General features: G+C 38.8%; 1 protein-coding gene across 8 annotated transcripts in view; it reads left to right on the forward strand.

Annotated features, from left to right (window-relative positions):
• Positions 1–22365, forward strand: part of CDC14A (cell division cycle 14A) — a 204711-nt gene that overhangs the window by 111882 nt on the left and 70464 nt on the right. For all 8 annotated transcript variants that reach the window (XM_053214524.1, XM_053214526.1, XM_053214527.1 and 5 more), the window contains one exon: positions 5325–5463. In XM_053214524.1, coding sequence (XP_053070499.1) covers positions 5325–5463 — 139 coding nt within the window. The remainder of the gene's footprint in view (positions 1–5324; positions 5464–22365) is intronic.

Consider the following 22365-nt stretch of genomic DNA (forward strand, 5'->3'; position numbering starts at 1 on the left):
TCAACATAAAGTGCTGTATATAGAATCAAACTAGAAATTAATTTGCTGGGAATGTGTGAAATCTTACCGATGATTGAGTATCTATAGTTTACCTTCTGGTTGTTAAAAGGGATGACTATGAATTTCTGAAAATTTCTAGCACAAACAATAATTTAAAAAATGGGAACACTGTGATGTTCTGATATGTGATTGTTGATATTCTATAGGATTTCAGAAAGTGCCCGCCACTGTAAGGGAATCAGCATTTAACTGGGTATAAATAGAATACTTTTCAACGTCTTGTCTTGCTGTGTCAGGGAGCCCTTTAATTATGAATGCTCTAAGAAATTTGTTAAAGTTTTTATAGAAACTTAGTGAAATGTTCCTATTCTGTTGAATTGTGGTAAGAGCTCCTAACTATTGAGTGCTAAGTACATTCTTTTTATAGACCTAAATTATAGACTCTTTTTAAAACGGGGAAGCAACTTTAGTTTCAGAGAAATTTGAAAATTTTCTGCATCACCTTTTTTGGTTGTGAGCGTGTGTGACTAGGAGCCTGACTGAGAGAATGAGACCCTTGCACGGGGAGGGGAGTGGTCAGAGGTAGCATTGCCTCCAGAAAGGCCACCTCCTCTCCAGACGGACACCGGCATCATTGACTCTAAGGAGGGGCTCTGGAAGGTCATTGCGCCCTGGGTCCTATGCAGGTTCCTACCGAGCTTCCCGCCAAGGTTCCTATCCCAGGCTGCCGCACTGTGTTTCCCCATGACCACCTATAGTCTCACTGGATGTCGAGAGTTAACAACTCTACAGAGGCAGTGAGTATCTGCTCTGGACAGAAACAGAAAGGCGAATTATTCTTAACGCCAACATTAAAGGGAGAGCCCCACTGAGACCATAATTAAACTTTGCTCTTTTCTAAAGCATATTGACATTTGGTCTGGAGCAAAAGGTACTTCAGATGAAAACAGGCTACACACACACACACATACACACACACACACACACCCTTCATCTAACAGAACAGTGTAAATATAATATTTAAAAAGGAAGGCTTGAAGGGAAGGGAATGTCAAGCATCTATAATCATGAGCTTGATTATAATTTCATTTGCATTTTTAAGTAATCTCTACCCCCAAGGTGGGGCTCAAACTCACAACCGTGAGTTCAAGTGTTGCATGCTCCATCGACTGAGCCAGCCAGGCAACCCTTATTTGCAGTTTTGCTGTGTATTTTCAACCTGGCATTATTGCCCCCAAGGGGGAGAATTGTTTTTTGGGGGGGAACATTCTTTTTCTGCAGTCAATGCTCTACCACTGAGCTATACCCCTATCATTCTTTTTCTGTATGAAGCACAGATGTACACACAATACATAAAGAGATATGCAGTATACTGTGGCAGTAAAATTTCATCATGGGGGACAATCAGGAAAAAATGTCTTAAAGAGGCACCTGGAGGAGACACTAATGAAAGAAACACTGATTTAGAGTCAGCTTTTTCACACTTTCACATTTATGGAACTAGGATGGATCTGAACAATGGTAGCATGTTATAGTAATTGTTTCTTACTTAGTAGAACTTAAATAAGGGTGCATATTACACCATTAGACGACTTGATGGTGTCTAAGATCTGCTGAGACATAGCATATTTCGAAGTACTGGAGAGATTAGAGAAAATATTCTCTACTTTTTGACTAGGGAAAGCTGACAAAAGGACCCTTCCTTCTGGGGAAAAGATTCTTAAACATTTAAAATAAAAGCTGTCTGGAGTGCCTGGGTGGCTCAGTTGGTTAAGCCCTACTTCGGCTCCGGTCATGATCTTGCATTCATGAATTTGAGCCCCCATCAGGCTCTGTGCTGACAGCTCAGAGCCTGGAGCCTGCTTCGGATTCTGTGTCTCCCTCTCTCTCTGCTCCTCCCCCTGCTCACTTCACTGCTTCCCAAAAATAAATAAATGTAAAAAAAAATAAAAACAAAGCCTTCAACTTTCCCATTTCCTTTTCTTTTTTTAATGTTTATTTTGGGGAGAGTGCAAGTGGGAGAGGGGAAGGAAGGGGAGGGGGACAGAGGATCCAAAGCAGGCTCTGTGCTGACAGACTTTTCATAGATGAAATTGACCTTGTACCAGTTTTCCAGGCCAGAAATATCAGTCATCTTTGACTTTCCCTGTGACCTAGTCCAAATGTCTTTCTCATTCAGTTCTTCCTTTTTCCACCACCTTCCATCCACGTCCACGCTGCCCTATCCGTGCCCCCTTCAACTTCCTTCAGCCTCCTGCCCCATCCCCCCAGCTGCTCTCTGGCCCTTCCAACATGGCCCGTGTGCTGCCACCAGATCCGTCTGCTTTTATCATGTCACTTTCTTGCCCCCCAAATACATGGCAGCTTTATTTTGCCCGTTCCATTAGTTAAAGGAAAAAATACAGATTTTTGCATGATAGCAGTTGATGTTGATTATCTGTTGATATCACGAATTCTGTAATTCTTCTTAAACAAGTTGAATTTCATTCATCAAAGCATCATCTCCACATATCTGAGGAGTAATAACGCATATATGCAGGTGCTGTGACTTAATCAGTGCCCAGAGCACCATGGACCTGGCTTTGGGGTCTCCTAACAGTAGCTCGGCAGTCCTTCATGTCTTTGGAACCTCCTCACCTAAGCCTGGAACCCTCCTCTTGACTCAGGGATGTTCTTTATTCTGGCCTTTCTCATCCATCCAACCTCATTCTGCACTCGACACACGCTTACAATTCTCCAGACCAGCCAGGCTTTCATACACCGCACCCTTTGCTGAAAATATTCTATGACCTTCCTATTCTTTAGTGTCTGCTAAAGTCCTTGTCAGCAATGACACATTCTTTGAAGACGCCAGTGGCTCACGCGGTCCCCTCTCCTTTCCTCTGAGAGTCCAGTTCCAGGTCAAACTTCATTTCTTTGGTATTGTTTCTCGCTTACTATTCTATGGCCACTCTGATACCGTGGTAAAAAATTATATCCTATACTTGCTTATACCTGTATCTTGTGAGCCGAAAACCCTGTCCGGGCATCTTGAATAAACACTTGACTGGCTGAATTTAATGTTTAAAAACAAAGACAGAGCCACTTTATTTTTCTATAGGAAAAAATGCATATGATACAGATTTTAAGTTGTGGAAAAATAACTGCATACTGCCTTGCTCATGGGTGATACTTAAATAAAAATTTACAGTACTGAATCTAACTCTGAGAAACCAGATGTAGAAAGATTTAGAAAATGCTTGTAAGTAAGCATTATTGGTTCAGCCCTATATAGTTTGTGAGGGGCAAGCATTCTACTTGTCTTCGTATTTCTGTTTCCAGATCTATCACGGTGCCTCATACACATTTGGTCTCAGTCAGTACCTGTAAAACGAGTGACAGAATGTGAGCTGAGTGGAAAGAATTCTGGGATGAGAATCAGGGCCATGGTGGGGGTGTGTGTGGATTTTAGTCCTAAATTCCATACTCATTTGTTATACTAATATGAGTCAATTGGTTGATATCTTTGGGCCACATTTGTTCTGGTATATGAATAACCACTACTGTTTTTGAGAACCTGTCTCTAGCTTGATAAAGTTTTTGAATATTTTTGCAAAAGGAGGGAGTCAATGTGTATTTTTAAAAAAGATTGGCTAAAATGTAAATAAAGTCCTATCACCTTTATTTCTTTGGAGAGAGGAAAAAATACAGCAATGGTTAAAAACACTCTGAAGAAATCAGAGTTCACGATAATAACCAGTATTTCATGGAAATTCATTTCTACCTGTGTTACTTAATCTCATGTAACAGAGATTGGATTCAACATAAAGAAAATAAGCCAACACAAAAGTTGTTAGAAAATGCAGGAGCCTGGGGAAATGAAATTCGAGCACTTCTTTTTGCTTTTTTGTTCTTTCTCAGTGGACTGTGTGCTCTCCCAAGGGCAGGGTCCGTGTCTCTTTTATTTGTCAACGTGTCCCTAGCTCCTAGCAGAGTACCTGGAAATAGTAGATGCTCCATCAATACCTACTGGCTGAGGAAATCATGAAATCCTGGTCTCTGATGGAGTGAAATGGAGGTTAGGATGATTATCTGATAGAGGTAGTGTTGACCTAACCATTTGTGGGTTAGGTAGTTGATGGGGTTTGATGACATCTATGGTGTCTTCCAACTTGTTTCTATGATTCCTTATTCTAAATTAAGTTATAAGAAAAACCTGGGTGCCTGGGTGGCTCAGTCGGTTAAGTGTCTGACTTCGGCTCACGTCATGATCTCACAGTTAGTGAGTTTGAGCCCCACGTCGGTCTTTGCGCTGGCAGCATGGAGCCCACTTCAGATACTCAGTCTTCCACTCTCTGCTTCTCCACCGCTTGCTCTCTCTCTCTCTCTCTCTCTCTCAAAAATTAAAAAAATAAAGTTAAAAACCAACTTAACCGTTTAAATAGGTTAAGAAATTGGGTGTGATAATATCATCAGTTACACTGGTAACTCAGGGGGTCACACAGACAAACTGTTAACTGTAGATTCACCTCAGCCTGGGTTGGGGCCAAGGATGGGGAGGGTGGAGACACCTGACAGATGATATTTTGCAAGTGTTTATCATCGAACCAGCATTGGCCTAACAATATTCACAATGACAGTCATTCCCAAAGGCCCTCGGGGGTTGAACTTGATAGTTTTTCAAGACCCCTGCTCTGATTTTTCTATTTTCTTATATATGCTTCCTTTAATTATATGATCTATTTTTAGAAGACTTCTTGAGTTAGAATCATCTTTTTAAAAATTTATTTATATTTTTATTTTTTTAATTTTATTTTTACTTTTTAAAATTTACATCCAAATTAGTTAGCATATAGTGCAACGATGATTTCAGGAGTAGATTCCTTAGCGCCCCTTACCCATTTAGCCCATCCCCCCCTCCCACAACCCCTCCATAACCCTCTGTTTGTTCTCCATATTTATGAGTCTCTTCTGTTTTGTCCCCCTCCCTGTTTTTATATTATTTTTGTTTCCCTTCCCTTATGTTCATCTGTTTTGTCTCTTAAAGTCCTCATATGAGTGAAGTCATATGATTTTTGTCTTTCTCTGACTAATTTCACTTAGCATAATACCCTCCAGTTCCATCCATGTAGTTGCAAATGGCAAGATTTCATTCTTTTTGATTGCCAGAGTTAGAATCATCTTTTAATCCCACATCACATACAAAGCATTACATTATCGTCTGGCTTTAAAACACTAGTATACTGGAAACCATTGCAGTTTTGGGCACGGTTTGATTTCAGTGTTTTTGTGGGTTCATATGCTATACTATTTTGTATTTCTTGGTCTGTTTCCTTTTCTTGCAGCTGGTCTTGGGAGAACAGGGACGTTGATAGCCTGTTACGTCATGAAACACTACAGGTTTACACACGCGGAAATAATTGCTTGGATCAGAATATGTCGGCCAGGCTCCATTATAGGACCGCAGCAGCACTTCCTGGAAGAGTAAGTATATGGTCCTCCTTCCTGTATCCCATCCTTTTTCTGATCATTTCTACCTCTTGTTCTCCTGGTTGTGGACTATGTCAAGCCCATGGTTATAAAATGGCTGTGTTGTGAGAGAAGTCTGTGCCTCTAATGGAATATTGTTGGTTTGACAGCTAATGCATTCTAACTTTGTACCTTTTTTATCTCTTAGATCAGGTGAGAGAGGAAAATCACAGAGCCATCTCTGCCTACCTTTTTTCTGTCATTTTTTATGTGTGATCTGGCTACAGTGCAATTTTCTTATGTCATCCCACTTGACACTTTTCATTCTTTTCTTTTGTTTGCATGTCTAAAAGCAGAATGAAAAAAAAACACAACTAAGGTCAGTCAGTGATTTCGGTGACATTGCTGCTTTCCTGACAACTAACTAAATGAATAAAGTAGCTGCAACTGAGAAGTTACCAAGGAAGAAAAAAGAGAACTGGTTGTTAGTCCTGGCCATGCTGCTAAATAGCTTTACTACTGTTATTTGCAAGAATGCTTATAAAGTCACTCACTCATTCATTCATTCATTCATTCATTCAATCACATACTCATTAACTATTTGTCAAACCCTAGCCTATAAGGTGGAGAGATTTAACTCATAAGAAAACAACCCTTTCTGGTTTCCCCTTAAAATTTTTGGAATTATCACAGATTTATCCATTAATAAAATGAGATGAAATTAACACTAGCTGACTTAGGTCCAGCTCTAAAATGTTATCAATTATATCTCATACAGAAATTTCATTTTTTTTTTCTTTTTATGCTGCGATGGCTGTGCTTTGAATAACATTCTTTTCTATATAATTAAATTTTTTTCCATTTAAATTGTTTTAAGTTGGTGAGAAATGAATGGTCATGGATTTCCCAGAAAGATGCTCTAAGTAAGCCATAAGCATCTGAAATGGTTAAAAGGATTTGAGGAATCCTACTGAGGAGTTACTTTAGTTGCCAGTCCCACGGGGAATAAGAAAATAGTGCTGGAAATGTGAATTTGTACCTTTGCTTCAAAGAATGATACAGAAGTAGAAAGAAATCACAAGAAAAAAAAAGATAGCCAAGAATAGGATGTTGAAGAAGACAGAGGTTCCCTAGGGTTGGCCTATGAGATACAACTAAAGTAATTCTGTTATTTTAGAAGTGTATTCTTTACCAGATTCTCAGTAGTCTCCTCTGTTTTGCATTATGTGTGCCTGTAGCATAGAGCTTGGTGCTGTGTATCTACCAGATGCTTGTTGTAATAATTGCTTGCTGAAGTTAAATATGTACATGGCCTTAGCATTAGGAGACAGAAACCAAGACACCCATAAGCCCGGTTCTTTAAAGACATTCAATCAATCTCTTAAAACCATTGTTTGGAAGAATGTTCATTTACTGGGTACCTACCAAATGGTCACCTTGCTGCTGGGTGCAGCTTACAAGGTGAAGGGATGTAGCTGAGAACTGCACCTAATTTTCCTGAGATGTCAGATACCACAGTCCTCCCACCGCATGCCTGCACACTCCTCCCTCCTACCTCCCTGCTATGCCTCCTCTCTCTGCCACATCTCAAAATAATAACAGAAGAAATGAGGTTATGAGGCACAGACACTCTAGATCAAAGAAAAGTATTTTTTTTTCACTTACAGATACTTAAGCTAGAAAACTCAGTATAATTCCTTAGGTGTGAGTCCGTATTATAGTTTTCTAAGTATTTTTCTGTAAGAATCGAGGTGCAGGAATGATTTCCTTGGATAACTGAAGCACTAAAATCAGTCATTAATTAAAGTCATTCAGTTAAAATTAGTCTTTTTAAAAAAAATTTTTTTTTTAACGTTTATTTATTTTTGAGACAGAGAGAGGCAGAGCATGAATGGGGGAGGGGCAGAGAGAGAGGGAGACACAGATTCCGAAGCAGGCTCCAGGCTCTGAGCCGTCAGCCCAGAGCCCGACGCGGGGCTCGAATTCACGGTCCGTGAGATCGTGACCTGAGCTGAAGTCGGACGCTCAACCGACTGAGCCACCCAGGCGCCCCAAAATCAGTCTTAAAATAAGTCATTAAAGCTTAGGCCAGAACCTTCCTGAAGGCAGATTCTTTCTTTAAAGCACTAGACCTTCCATATTTTGCAATATTTCTGATAGTGCTAGCTTGGAAAAATGCCCGCATCACTCCCGGGCTTTCCCAGGCTTTACTAGATCACCTCCATCAAGGTAGGCGTCCGATCTTCTTTATACTTCTGAGTGGCCCCGGAGGTAGCATTGTGCTTTACTTGACTGTGTACACTTCTTTTGTTCTCTTCTTCTCCTCTCATGTTTTTCCTTTCCAAGCCTGTGTCTTGATGTACCGAAGAGTGGAAGACATTGCTTAGTATATTTGTGACACTCATCCAACAGATATTTGTTAGGTGTGAGCTCTCTGTCGGGCAGTGCTCTTGGGCCTGGGGTTGCAGCACTGAACATGACAGACAGGAGTACTCCTTGGGTGTAATATCTCTAGGAGAAGGAGAGGACAATAAACAAATGTGTAAGTGCATATAGGAGATGGTTTCTTTCTTTCTTTTCTTTTTTTTTTTTTAAGTTTATTTATTTTGAGAAAGCAAGCAGGGGAGACGCAGAGAGAGAGAGGGAGACAGAATCCCAGGCAGGCTCTGTGCTGTCAGCACAGAGACCCAGTGTGTGGCTTGAACTCACAAACCATGAGGTCATGACCTGAGCCAGAATCAAGATTTGGATGCTTAACCGACTGAGCCACCCAGGTGCCCCTATATGAGATGATTTCTGACGGTGATGTGACATTGGAGACGAGCGGTAGGTGAGGGGGTGATTGCAGGGGGCGGGAAAGCCCTTTGGATTGGTGGTCAAGGAAGGCTTCTTGAAGGAGAGCCAGAACCCTGAGGGTGAGAAGGAGCCGGTGCTGTCAGCCTGATATGTGTCCTTGGCAGTGGGCACACGAAGGTCCTAGTATTGCAACTAGCACACCATTTCTGAAGCCCAGAAAGAAGGCTAGTGTGGGTAGAATACAATGAGCTGGGAGTGGGTGGTTTGAGAGGTTGGCTCAGTAAATTTTCACAAAGTGGACATACCCATGAAACCACTTTCCAGATTGGGCTATAGAACATTTACCAGCACCCAAAAGCTTCCCTTGTGCCCCTTCCATTCACCACCCAGTTCTGCCTGTGTGACCATTACCCTTACTTCTAACATCATAGATGAGTTTTGCCTGATTTTAACCTTATACAAATGGAATCAGATAGTATGTGTGTCTGGCTTCTTTCAGTCAGCATTATTTTATTGTTATGTTTAATAAGAGTGTATTCATTTTCATTGCCGGATAAAATTCCATTGCTTGAATGTATAACATATTAGCTCTTCTTTTGATGGATATTTAAGTTGTGTCCAATTTGGGGCTATTACAGAGAAAGACAGATACCATATGTTTTCACTCATATATGGATCCTGAGAAACTTAACAGAAAACCATGGGGGAGGGGAAGGGGGAAACAAAAGTTACAGAGAGAGAGGGAGGCAAACCATAAGGGAATCTTAAATACTGAGAACAAACTGAGGGTTGATGGGGGTTGGGGGAGAGGGGAAGGTGGGTGATGGGCATTAAGGAGGGCGCCTGTTGAGATGAGCATTAGGTGTTGTATGGAAACCAATTTGACAAAAAATTGTGTTTAATATAAAAAAAAAGTTAAAACATCCAAATAAATAAATAAATAAATAAATAAATAAAATCAACAACAGAAAAAAAATTGGGGCTGTTACATATCTTTGGTGCATCTGTCTTTGGATGTATACCTATGAGTGGAACATTCAGTTATATAGCAGGTATCTCTAAAGACTTTTCTAGAGTAAATATGCCAGGTTATATTCCCATCAACACTGAGTGGGATTCCACTTTCTTCACATACTTACTTGATATTGTCAGTTTGTTTTGTAAATTTTTTTAAAGTTTATTTATTTTTGAGAGAGACAGAGACAGCATGAGTGGGGGAGGGGCAGAGAGAGGGAGAGATAGAATCCCTAGCAGGCTCCGTACCACCAGCACAGAGCCCAGTGCGGTGCTAGAACCCACAAAACTATGAGATCACGACCTGAGCTGAAACCAACAGTTGGACACTTAACCGACTGAGCCACCCAGGAGCCCTGATATTCAGTCTTTTAACTGAAGTCATTATATTCTGCTTGCAGTGACAATTTGCTTTGTAGTTTTAATTTGCTGTTCTCTGATAACTAATGTGGTTGAACTTTTCATGTATTTATTGGTCATTAGTGTATTCTCTTTTATGAAATATATTTTCTTATCTCTTACCTATCTTTCTATCAGACTGTCTTTCTTGTCGATTTGCAGGAGTCTCAGTATTCTGGTTACATGCACACTGTTCATACTGTGGAATGCAGATATATTCTTCTACTTTTGAGGGTTGCTTTTTCACTGTTCCCATATTGTCTTTTGAATAGAATTTCTTAATTTTGAAGCAGTCCAGTTTCATTAATCTTTTCCTTTGTAGGTAATGCTTTTTATATTCCACTGAAGACATTTTTGTCAACCCAAAACATACCATATTCTTTTATGTTTTATTCCACAAGATCTACTAATTTCCCCCACCATATTTAGGTTGATAATTGAGCAAGAATTACTTTAAAAAATATGTATATATTATGAGGGGCGCATGGGTGGCTCAGTCAGTTAAGCATCAGACTTCGGCTCAGGTCATGATCACGGTTCGTGGGTTTGAGCCCTGCGTCGGGCTCTGTGCTGACAGCTCAGAACCTGGAGCGTGCTTCATATTGTGTCTCCCTCTCTCTCTGCCCCTCCTCTGCTTGTGCTCTCCCTCTATCAAAAATAAAATAGACATTAAAAAAAATTTTTAAGAATATATTGTGATAGGAACCCAGGCCCTTTTTTTCTTCCCGAATGGATACCTAGTTGACCCAGCAGAATTTATCAAAAAGACCACCCTTGTCACATTTCTAAAGTGTCACCTTTATTATATGTGAGTTTGTTTCTGGATTCTGTACTCCAGTCTATGTTAATTTGTCTGTCTTGACACGAGTACCTCCATGTTATAATTGCTGCAGTTTTATTTATTTTATTTTATTTTATTATTTTATTTTTAATTCTTTTAATGTTTATTTGTTTTTGAGAAAGAGAGAGAGAGAGAGTATGAGTGGGTGAGGGGCAGAGAGAGGCGGGAGACACAGAATCTGAAGCAGGCTCCAGGCTCTGAGTTGACAGCACAGAGCCCAATGCAGGGCTCAAACCCATGAACCATGAGATCATGACCTGAGCCAAAACCAAGAGTCAGACGCTGAACCGACTGAGCCACCCAGGTGCCCTTATTTGCTGCAGTTTTAAAATTAATCTTGGTACCTGGGAGTGTAAACCCTCCATCTTTGATCGTATTTGAGATTGCTTTTACCTTCTGTTATCTAGGTTTTCTTTAACTTCTCTCAATTTTAAAAATATTGCTAGTTTTCTGTGACGAGGTATTGTGTGTCTTTTGTGCATTTATTCCTACATATTTGAAGTTATTGAATGCATTTTAAAAGGTATTATTTTTTAGGTTTTATTTTCTGATTGTTTAAAGCTGGTACTTAGAAATACAATTGATTTTTTATTTTAGAGTATATATATTCACTTATTTACTTATTTATTTATTTTTAAGTTTTTTTTTAAAAAATTTAAATTCAAGTTGGTTAACATACAGTGTAGTCTTGGCTTCAGGAGTGGAACTCAGTGATTCATCTCTTACATATGACACCCAGGGCTCATCCTGAAAAGTGCCCTCCTTAGTACCCATCACACATTTAACTCATCCCTCCACCCACCTCCCCTACAGCAACCTTCAATTTGTTCTCTGTATTTAAGAGTCTCTTATGGTTTGACTCTCTCTTTGTTTTTATCTTATTTTTCTTTCCCTTCCCCTATGCTTATCTGCTGTGTTTCTCAAATTCCACATGAGTGAAATCATATGATATCTGTGTTCTTCTGACTTATTTTACATAGCATATTCCATCCACGTTGTTGCAAATAGAAAGATTTCATTCTTTTTGATTGCCAAGTAGTATTCCATTGTGTGTATATATATCTATATATATACTACATCTTCACATAGGTTTTTAAATCGAGGTATAATGCACATAGAATAAAGTGTAAAGATCTTAGTTCTGTGAGTTTTCACAATTATGTATACCTGTGTAACCACAACACAAGACAAGATACAGAACATTTTCAACACCCTAGGAAGTTCTCTTATGTTCCTGTTCAGTGCGTTTCCCCCGTCACACTCCAAAAGCAATCTCTTTCTTTCTTTTTTAAAAATTGAGGTATAACTGACATTTAACATACTGGTTTCAGATAATACAACCTGATGATTTGGGATTTCGACACATTGCAAAATGATCACCACATTTTTAATCTAGTTTTAAACTGTCATTATACATAGTTGCAGAATTTTTTTCTTGTGGTGAGAATTTTTAAGATCCATTCTCTAAGAACTTTCAAATATACAAATATAGTATTATTAAATAGTCATCATGCTGCATATTACATCCTCTGGACTTACTTATCTTGTAACTGGAAGTTTGTTCCTTTTGACCCCCTTCTAGCAACCACCGCCCACTTCTGGGAACCACCATCTGTTCTCTGTATCTATGAGCTTAGTTTTATTTTGTTTTTGTTTTTGTTTTGTGGATTCCACATATAAGTAAGATCATATGGGAATTGTTTTCTCTGTCTGACTTATTTCACTTAGCATAATGCCCTCAAGGTCCATCCATATTGTCGCAAATAGCAAGATTTCCTTTGTTTTTATGGCTGAATGATATTTCATTTTACATATATATATATATATATACACACACACACACATATATGTGTGTATACATACACATGTATATGTATATATACATGTGCATATACATATATATGTGTATATATATGTAAAATGAAATATATATATATATATGACACATTTCCTTTATCTATTCATCTACCCCAAATGCTTAGGTTGTTTCTATGTTTGGCTATTGTAAGTAATGCTATAATGAAGTGCAGATAATTTTTTGAGTTAGTGTTTTTTTTCTCTACATATGAATGCACAGACGTGCAAATGCTGGATTGTGTGGTAGTTCTATTTTAATTTTTTGAGGAACCTCCATACTGTTTTCCACAGTAACTGCACCAATTTATATTCCCAATCATTGCACACAGGGGTTCCCTTTTAATCACTTTCTAACTTCTAACACCATAGCTTTGTTTTGCTTGTTCTTGGGTTCTTTTTCTTCACAGAATATTGTTTTTGAGATACATTCATGTTAAGTATATCAGTAGTTTGTTTCTTTTTATTACTTAGTATTCCATTACGTAAATGTATCATGACATATTGACCCATACAACTGTTGATGGATATTTGGGTGATGTTTAGTTTTTGGTTATTATGAATGAAACTGCTGTGAATATTCTTCTGCCAGTCTTTTTGTGGATATATGTCTAAATTTCCTTTATTTAAATACCTAGGAGGGGGATCTGGGTGGGTCAGTAGGTTGAGCATCCAACTTCAGCTCGAGTCATGCTCTCGCGGTCTGTGGGTTTGAGCCCCGTGTCGGGCTCTGTGCTGGCAGCTCGGAGCCTGGAGCCTGTTTCGGATTCTGTGTCTCCCTCTCTCTCTGCACCTCCCCCACTCGCACTTTGTCTCTCTCTCTCTCAGAAATGAATAAACATTAAAAAAAAAATTAATACCTAGGAATGAAGTTCTGGATCATAGGGTTAGATATAGCTTAACTTTATGAAGAACAATTTTCCAAGGTGGTTAAATCATTTTATATACTACTTGAATGAGTAGGAGTTCTAATTGTTCCACATCTTTGCCAACATTTCGTTTTGTAAACTTGTTTTTGGGTCAAGAGTGGAGCCATTCTGGTTGGTGTGAAATAGTCTCTGAATCTGTATTTTCCTGATGACTTATGATGTTGAACATCTTTCCACATACATACGTATGTTTTGTGAGATGTTTGGCCAAGTCTTTGCCTATTAAATTTTTTGTCTTTTTGTTGATTGTAGTAGTTTTTAAAATATATTTTATGTTATTTTATTTTTTTGACATCAAATATATTTAATTTCTCCCACCACCCCTCCCCCCTTTTCTTGCAGAATTTCCAAGGTATTGTTTTATTTTAAAAACATTTTCTGAAGTTACTACAAAACCATTATTTTTCACAGTGCTATATACAGAATTGATGGAAAATATGTTGTTTTTCTACAAATTATTTAATATTAGGAACAGCAGTTAAAAGTTGTATGTTGCATCTTTACACAAGGCACTGCTTTTCAGTGAGATTTTTTTTTTAAAGTTGAGGTGTAACTGACATATAACATTACATTAGTTTCAGGTGTATAACAATGATTTGATATATGTATGTATATTTTAGATATAAGTCTTTTGTCAAATATATGTGCTGTGTGTCTTTTAATGAACAGAACTTAAAATTTTGCTGTAATTGGTTTCTGAAAATCAGGCATATATCTTGTAACCTTACTAATTTCACTTGCTAGTTCTGGTAGTTTTCCTTTTTTTCCTTATTGCTAAGATTTCCAGTATAGTGTTAGAGGTGGTGAAGATGAACATTCTTGTCTTGCTCTTAATATTAGAGGGAAAGCATTCAGTCTTTTGCCATTAAATATGGTGGTAGCTGTGGGGCTTTCACAGAGGACTGTTATCTGAATGAAAAATTTCCTTCCATTTCCTTCCAGTTTATTGAGAGTCTCTATTAATAATGGGTATTGAATTTTCTCAGTTTTTTCCTACACCTATCAAGATAATCATATAATTTTTTCTCCTTTATTCTGCTAATGTGAATCACATTGATTTTCAAATGTGAAGCTATGATGGTCATGATGTGCTTTTATGTTTTCATATGGCTGGATTTGATATGCTAATGTTTTCTTAAGGATTTTTGTGCCTGTATTTATGAAAGGTAATGATGGGTGATTTTCTTTTCTTGTAATACTTTTAAGTTTTGGTATCAAGGTTATGCTGACTTCATAAGATGAATTGTGAGGCATTTCCATCTCTATTTTCTAAAAAGAATATTATAAGATGGTATTATTGGATTTGAGGGGTAGGATAGGGAATTAGGAGATGAGTTGTTTGGAGATAAGGGTCTAGTTGATGTTGGATGACCTGGAAGGTTAGCCTTGTTGCGTGACGGGTTAAGCCAGGGTGTGTGCCATGATTGGTTTGGTTCTGAAAGTCTTTTAGAGCCAGGTGGTGGGTCATCAGTAGAAGCCCTGAGGTAAGGGCCATCAGGTGACTTTCTATTAAGCAATTCCTGGGGGTATGGTGGTCAAGGGGATGAACAAGGCTCCCCAGTGGGACCACTTGCTTAGGTGTCTGGAAGAGGAGTGTGAGGTCCCCAGGTACTCTCCATTGCACTGCAGGGTGGTGCTGTGGCCCACTGGCGGGCAGGTGCCGGGTCACAGGAAGCCTGACGTGCTTTAGTGACTATATACTTATGTTCATTTCCTTCCCTGTTTTTAACAATACTTTCTGGAAAGTAGATTTCACATTTTACATGCCTTTCTCTAACCATTCTGAACATAACCTCAACCCTTCTCCTAAGCTCCATTATATGTGTGTGTGTGTGTGTGTGTGTGTGTGTGTGTGTTGTGTATACACATACTGTTAATTAAAATTTTTATTCTGAGATTAACATGCAGTTGTAAGAAATAATAGGGCTCCTTTGTATTTACCCAATTTCCCTGCATGCTAATATCTTGCAAAATTACAGTATAATACTGCAATCGGGATTTAACATTTATACAGTTAAGAGACAGAGACCTATCGCTACGTTCCTCACATTGCCTTTTTATAGCCACACTCATTTTTTTCCTGCCCTTCTCCTCTTGAACTTCTGACAGCTGCTGATGTGTTCTCCATGTATATGTTATATCATTTTGAGAATATTATGTATACGGAATCATAGAGTATGCAGCCTTTTAGGCTGGGCCTTTTCCATTCAGTGTAATTCTCCAGAGGTTCATCCAGGCTGTTGCACGTATCAGTAACGTGTTCCTTCTTATGGCTCAGTAGTATTCCAGGGTTTGAATGTACTGCTGTTTGTTAACCATGAAGAATGGCTGTGTTGTTTACAGTTTTTGGCTATTATGAATAAAGATGCTATAAATGTTTGTATCTAGATTTTCATGTGAGCATAAGTTTTCATTTCTCTGGGATAAGTGCCCAAGACTACAGTTGCTGAGTTGTGTGGTACATGTTTAGTTTTATAAGAAACTGTCAAACTGTTTTCTAGAGTGGCTGTTTAATTTTGCATTCTCACCAACAATGCATGAATGATTGAGTTTTTCTTTATATTTTCCAGCATTTGGTAATGTTGCTGTTCTTTATTTTAGTCGTTCGGATAGGTGTATAATGATATATCATTATGGTTTTAATCTGCATTTCCCTAGTAAGTAACAATGAGCAACTTCTCATGTACTTATTTGCTATCCATGTATCTTTTTGGCGAAGTGTCTATTCAAATCTTTTGTCCATTCTTTGTTGAATTGTTTGTTTTCTCATTATTGAGTTTTTAGCGTTCTTTTTACATTCTCGCTTCTAGTTTTTTATCTGATAGATATTTTGAAAATATGTTCTCTCAGTCTTTAGCTTGTCTTTCATTCTCTAAATAGGATCTTTCACAGAGGAAACATTTTTAATTTTGATAAAGTCCCATTTATCATTTTTTTTCATTTTTTTAGATGAGGCTTTTAGTATCAAACCTAAGATCTCTCTGCTTAGCTCTGGATCCCCATGATTTTTCAGGTTTTTTCTAAAAGGTTTGTAGTTATGTGTTTTCATTTAAGTTGGTGATTCATCTTGAGTTAATTTTTGTGGGAGGTGTGAGACTTAGGTCAAGGTTCATTTTTTTTTTTTTTTTTGCCTGTGGATGTCCAGTTGCTCTGTTGAAAAGGTTATCCTTTCTCCCTTGAATTGCTTTGACGTCTTTGTTATGAAGGGCATAGGTATAGATCTATTTCTTTGTTCTTTATTCTGTGTGTTCCATGGGTGTATATGTCTGTCCTTCTAATACCACAGTCTTTTGATACTGTACCTATATCGTAAGCCTTAACATTGGAAGAGTGGTTCCTCTTACTTTCTACTTCTTTAACAAAATGTCTTCAGAAGGCCAGATCCTCTTCTTTTTTGTGTAAATTTTAGGATAATGTCATCCATATCTACAGAAAAATCATGCTGCGATTGGGATAGCCATGGATTAAACCTCTATCTCGATTTGGGGAGGATTGACCTCTTTAGTACTATAGAGTTTTCCAGTCCATAAACACAATATGTCTCTTCATTTATTTAGATCTCTTTTGATTTCTTTCATTATCCTTGTGTAGCTTTCTACATAATGTCCTATTTTGTTAGATTTACATACAATGTCAACTTGTATGTAGATTTACATACAATGTCTACATACAAGTCCTATTTTGTTAGATTTACACCTAAGTATTTCACTTTCTTTTGAGTGATTATAAATAGTATTATATTTTAAATTTGGGTGTTCATTGCTAGTATGTAGAAATACAGTTGATTTTCTCTGTTTATTTTGTATCCTGAAATTTAGGGGTGTGTGTGTGTGTGTGTGTGTGTGTGTGTGTGTATGCACACATGTGAGTTCCTGGGCACTTCTGCAAAGACAATCATGTTGTCTGCAGATAGGGACAGTTTTGTTTCCTTTCCAATCTGCATGTCTTCTATATTCTTCTCTTCCCTTGGTATAGTTTGAACTTCTAGCACTATGATGAATAAGAGTGGTGAGAGCAGACATTCTTTACTTGTTCCCAATCTTGGGGTTAGGGGGAAGCATCTAGGTATTCATCATTATATGTAATGTTAATTAGAGGGTTGCTATAGATGTACTTTATCAAGTGGAGGAGGTTCCCCTCCAATTTCCCAAGAGTTTTTATCATGAATAGGTGTTGAATTTTGTCAAATCCTTTTTCTGCATTGATTGGTACGATCATGCCATTTTCTTCATTAGCCTGTTAATGTGGTGGATTGCATTGATTTTTAAAAATAAAGTTAATTAATTTATTTTGAGAGACAGAGGGGTGGGGGGAGAGAAGGAGAGAGGTATAGAGAAGAACAAAGAAAGCTCAAACTGAGTACTTACAACATCCACCCTCCTGACTGGGGAAGCCCCCTGGGCTCTGGTGAAGAGCTGGCTGGAGTCCTGATTGAGGGTCCTGGGCAGAGTGTCCTCCCCTCAGGTGAGACTTCCAGCTAGCTATTCCCACCAGGGCAATACATATACTACCTGAGTGTGATCTATGGTCAGTCATTAAGTTTGCTTATGTGCAGTCCTGAGTGAGCTGTTCGTCTTAACTGTGACACACATCCGGATGGCCAACAGGCACATGAAAAGATGCTCAATGTCACTCCTCATCAGGGAAATACAAATCAAAACCACACTCAGATACCACCTCACGCCAGTCAGAGTGGCCAAAATGAACAAATCTGCAGTCAGAGTGGCCAAAATGAACAAATCAGGAGACTATAGATGCTGGAGAGGATGTGGAGAAACGGGAACCCTCTTGCACTGTTGGTGGGAATGCAAACTGGTGCAGCCACTCTGGAAAACAGTGTGGAGGTTTCTCAAAAGATTAAAAATAGGCCTACTCTATGACCCAGCAGTAGCACAGCTAGGAATTTACCCATGGGATACTGGAGTGCTGATGCATAGGGGCACTTGTACCCCAATGTTTATAGCAGCACTTTCAACAATAGCCAAATTATGTAAAAAGTCTAAATGCCCATCAACTGATGAATGGATAAAGAAATTGTGGTTTATATACACAATGGAGTACTATGTGGCAATGAGAAAGAATGAAATATAGCCCTTTGTAGCAATGTGGATAGAACTGGAGAGTGTGATGCTAAGTGAAATAAGTCATACAGAGAAAGACAGATACCATATGATTTCACTCTTATGTGTATCCTGAGAAACTTAACAGAAACCCATGGGAGAGGGGAAGGAAAAAAAAAAGAGGTTAGAGTGGGAGAGAGCCAAAGCATAAGAGACTCTTAAAAACTGAGAACAAACTGAGGGTTGATAGGGGGTGGGAGGGAGGGGAGGGTGGGTGATGGGTATTGAAGAGGGCATCTTTTGGGATGAGCACTGGGTGTTGTATGGAAACCAATTTGACAATACATTTCAAAAAAAAAAAAATTAACTGTGTCTCACAATCTTAGGAGCCTGGGCATCTGCACATTCTTCTTCCCACCCTGATCCATTCCAAGGGGCCAGCCTGGTCTGGCTCAAGGAAGAGGCTGAGGCATGTTAATTCCTCTTGGAGTCAGGAACAGAAGGGCCAGTTCTGATCCCGAGTCCAGATATGGAGTACAAGCCAAGTACGCCTCCATGACTGCATTCGTGCAGCTCTGGGCAGAAATGCATGACAAATCACACCAACAGCTTCTATTGAATTGATTGAATATGATTGAATCAATCAAAGATTGAATTGAATTCAATCAATGATTGAACTGATGTACTTTGAAGCTGGAGGAAGGGGCCATAAGCCAAGGAATATGGGTAGCCACTAGCTGCTGAAAAAAACAAGGAAAACAGATTCTCCCTTTAGAGCCTCCAGAAAGAATCAAGCCTGACAATACCTTGACTTTAGCTCAGTGAAACCGATGTTGGCCTTCTGACTTCCAGAACTGTTTGAAAGTAAATATGTATTCTTCTGAACCACTAGGTGTTTGTCAGTGTGTTAGAGCAGCTTTGTATAGATAGGAAGCTCATGGATGTGTGTAGATAGTGTATACTGGTGTAGATAGTAACTATGTACAGTAGGATACACAGATCCTCTGTGAACATGGGCATTCTGAACTTCTCTCATTCATCACAGTGCTACTTTGGGCTATTTAAAGTAGGAGAGCCCTGAGATCCACATGTTATTTAAAGAACACTGGGATGCAGCCATGTGTAAGATGAATAGGGTGGAGGGAGATTGAAAAAGGACTATTGCCACCAAAAGGGGATGGGTCTTGGGACACCTGGGTGGCTCAGCTGGTTAAGCATCTGACTTCCGCTCAGGTCATGATCTCATGGTTCATGAGTTTGAGCCCCACATCGGGCTCTGTGCTGCAAGCCCAGAGCCTGGATCCTGCTTCGTATTCTGTGTCTCCCTCTCTCTCTGCCCACCACCAACCACCGCCCCTACCCCCCGCCCCACCTCTAGCTCATGCTCTGTCTCTGTATTTCTCAAAAATAAATAAAAAACACATTAAACAATTAAAAAAAGTAAGAGGAATGGGTCTTGTTGAAGGGGCTAGAAGTTAGAGTGAGGGGTTAGAGATGGATGGGTACCAGGGACGTTTCAAGGAAGTCAGTCTCAGGCTTTGAAGCCTGACTAATGATGAGAGATGAAGAGAGTGACACCAACGATGACGCAAAAGCATGAATAAGTCACACATTCATTAAGAAAGAAGTAAGAGGATTAAAAAGTTTTCTGACAGGTTTTCATCTGTCAAAAATGACTGTACAAGTTAGAGGGGTTATATTCTTTTAGAAGTGAAAGTGCCACTCAGTGCCTTTTAGGTAACATAAATTCTAAATCTGTGACTTTAGGGAAACACACCCTGCTAGTCCTCAAAGACCAAAATATGGCCAGGTGTTTGATTTCTGCATCTTGAAGAAAACTTCCTCTATCTCCCCAGCAGTAAGACGGATGTTTATTAGCATCCTCGTGAGTTGATGAACTTCCGTATTGACAGATCAAGACCTCTTCTTCGTTATGGTCTGAAATCTTATATTTCAGTTTTTTCCTAGGATATAAATAAAATCGTTTGCAAAACAACGATCAAATGTTTTTTTCTTCTACTCGAAACTGTTGTTCTTAAGCTGAAAATTCCACTGTGAACCCCAAATCTGTGTTCTGCCAACCACCCTCAAAGTTTTTAAAACGATGCACAAACACATCTCTTTTATTATTGAACCAAGTCTAAACTCATCCTTCACAGGGACAGCCTGTGGAAATCCAGAGGTGGGATCAGGCTGCTTTTATGATTTGTGTGATTCTATTTATGGAATGCTCAGTTTGTGGCACTGTGCTGATCATGATCCATTAGAAAGGAAGCCTTCAGGGGCTGGTACTGGGTTTCCACAGGGGCTTTAGCCTAGGAAGATTCTTTTCTATGGGCCTGATATAATAATGTTGTTTTTTACTTATGCATTTATTTTTAATTTAAAAATTCTTATTGAGATGTAATTGACATATAACATTATATTCGTTTCAGGTGTACAACATAATATTTGATATTTGTATATATTGTGGAATAATCACCACAATAAGTCTAGAACGTCCGTCACCACAACTAGTTACAAATTTCTTTTTCTTGTGATGAGAGCTTTCAAGATTCATTCTCTTAACAACATTCAGCTATACAGTATGGTGTTATTTAACTATAGTCACGATGCTGCATGTTACATCCCCAGAACTTATTTATTTTATAATTGGAAGTTTGTACCTCTCAACCCCCTTCACCCATTTCACCTCTGTCCCCCATTCTGGCAACCACCATCTATTCTCTGTATCTACGAATTCTTTCCTTTTTTTCCTTTAGATTTCACATGTAAGTGAGGTCACACAGTGTTTCTTTATTTTCTGACTTACTTCACTTAGCACAATACCCTCAAGTTTCATTCATGTTGCAAATGGCAAGATTTCCTTCTTTTTTACGGCTAGTATTCTGATATTTATCAGAATGTGTGTGTATGTAGTCACATTTTCTTTATTCATTCATTCATTCATTTATTCATTAATGGACACTTTGGTTTCTAAAATAACTTTGCTATTATAGATGATGTTGCAATGAACATGAGAGGATATATATCTTTTCAAAGTAGTGTTTTCATTCCATGCAGACATGGAATTGTTGGATCATTTGTAATCCTATTTAAAATTCTTTGAGGAGGGGTGCCTGGGTGGCTCAGTTGGTTAAGCATCTGACTTTGGCTCAGGTCATGATCTCATAGTTTGTGAGTTTAGGCCCCGCATTGGGCTCTGTGCTGACAGGTCAGAGCCTGGTGCCTGCCTCAGATTCTGTGTCTCCCTCTCTCTCTTTGCCCCTCCCACCTCACACTCTGTCTTTCTCTCTCTCTCAAAAATAAAGATTAAAAAAATTTTTTTTTTTATTCTTTGAGGAACTTCGATACTGTTTTCTGTAATAGCTGCACCAATTTACATTCCTACCAACAGTGCACAAGAGTTTTCTTTTCTCCACAGTCTTTACAACGCTTGTTATTTCTTGTTTTTTTTTTAAAGTTTATTTATTTATTTGGAGAGAGAGAAAGAGAGTGTGAGTGGGGGTAGGGGCAGAGAAGAGGAGAGAGAGAGAGAGAGAGAGAGAGAGAGAGAGAGAGAGAGAGAGAATCCCAAGCAGGCTCCATGCTGTCAGCACAGAATCTGATGTGGGGCTTGATCTCACAAACTGTGAGATCATGACCTGAGCCAAAATCAAGAGTCGGACACTTAACTGACTGAGCCACCCGGGTGCCCCCTTGTTTTTTGTTTTTGTTTTTTTGATAATAGTCATTCTGACAGGTCTGACAGGTGTGAAGTGATATCTCATTGTGGTTTTGATTTGCATTTCCATGATGATTAGTAATGTTGAGCACCCTTTCCTACACCTGTTGGCTGTATGTCTTTGGGAAAATGTCTATTCACATCCTCTGCCCATTTTTAAATCTGATTTTTTTTTTTGCTATTGGGTTGTATGAGTTCTTTATATATTATGATAGTAACCCCTTTTCAGACATACATTTGCAAATATTTCCTCCCGTTTGATAGGTTACCTTTTCATTTTGTTGAGGGTTTCCTTTGGTA

The sequence above is a fragment of the Acinonyx jubatus genome, chromosome C1, assembly GCF_027475565.1.
Source record: "Acinonyx jubatus isolate Ajub_Pintada_27869175 chromosome C1, VMU_Ajub_asm_v1.0, whole genome shotgun sequence".
In the NCBI taxonomy this organism is placed as follows: Eukaryota; Metazoa; Chordata; class Mammalia; order Carnivora; family Felidae; genus Acinonyx; species Acinonyx jubatus.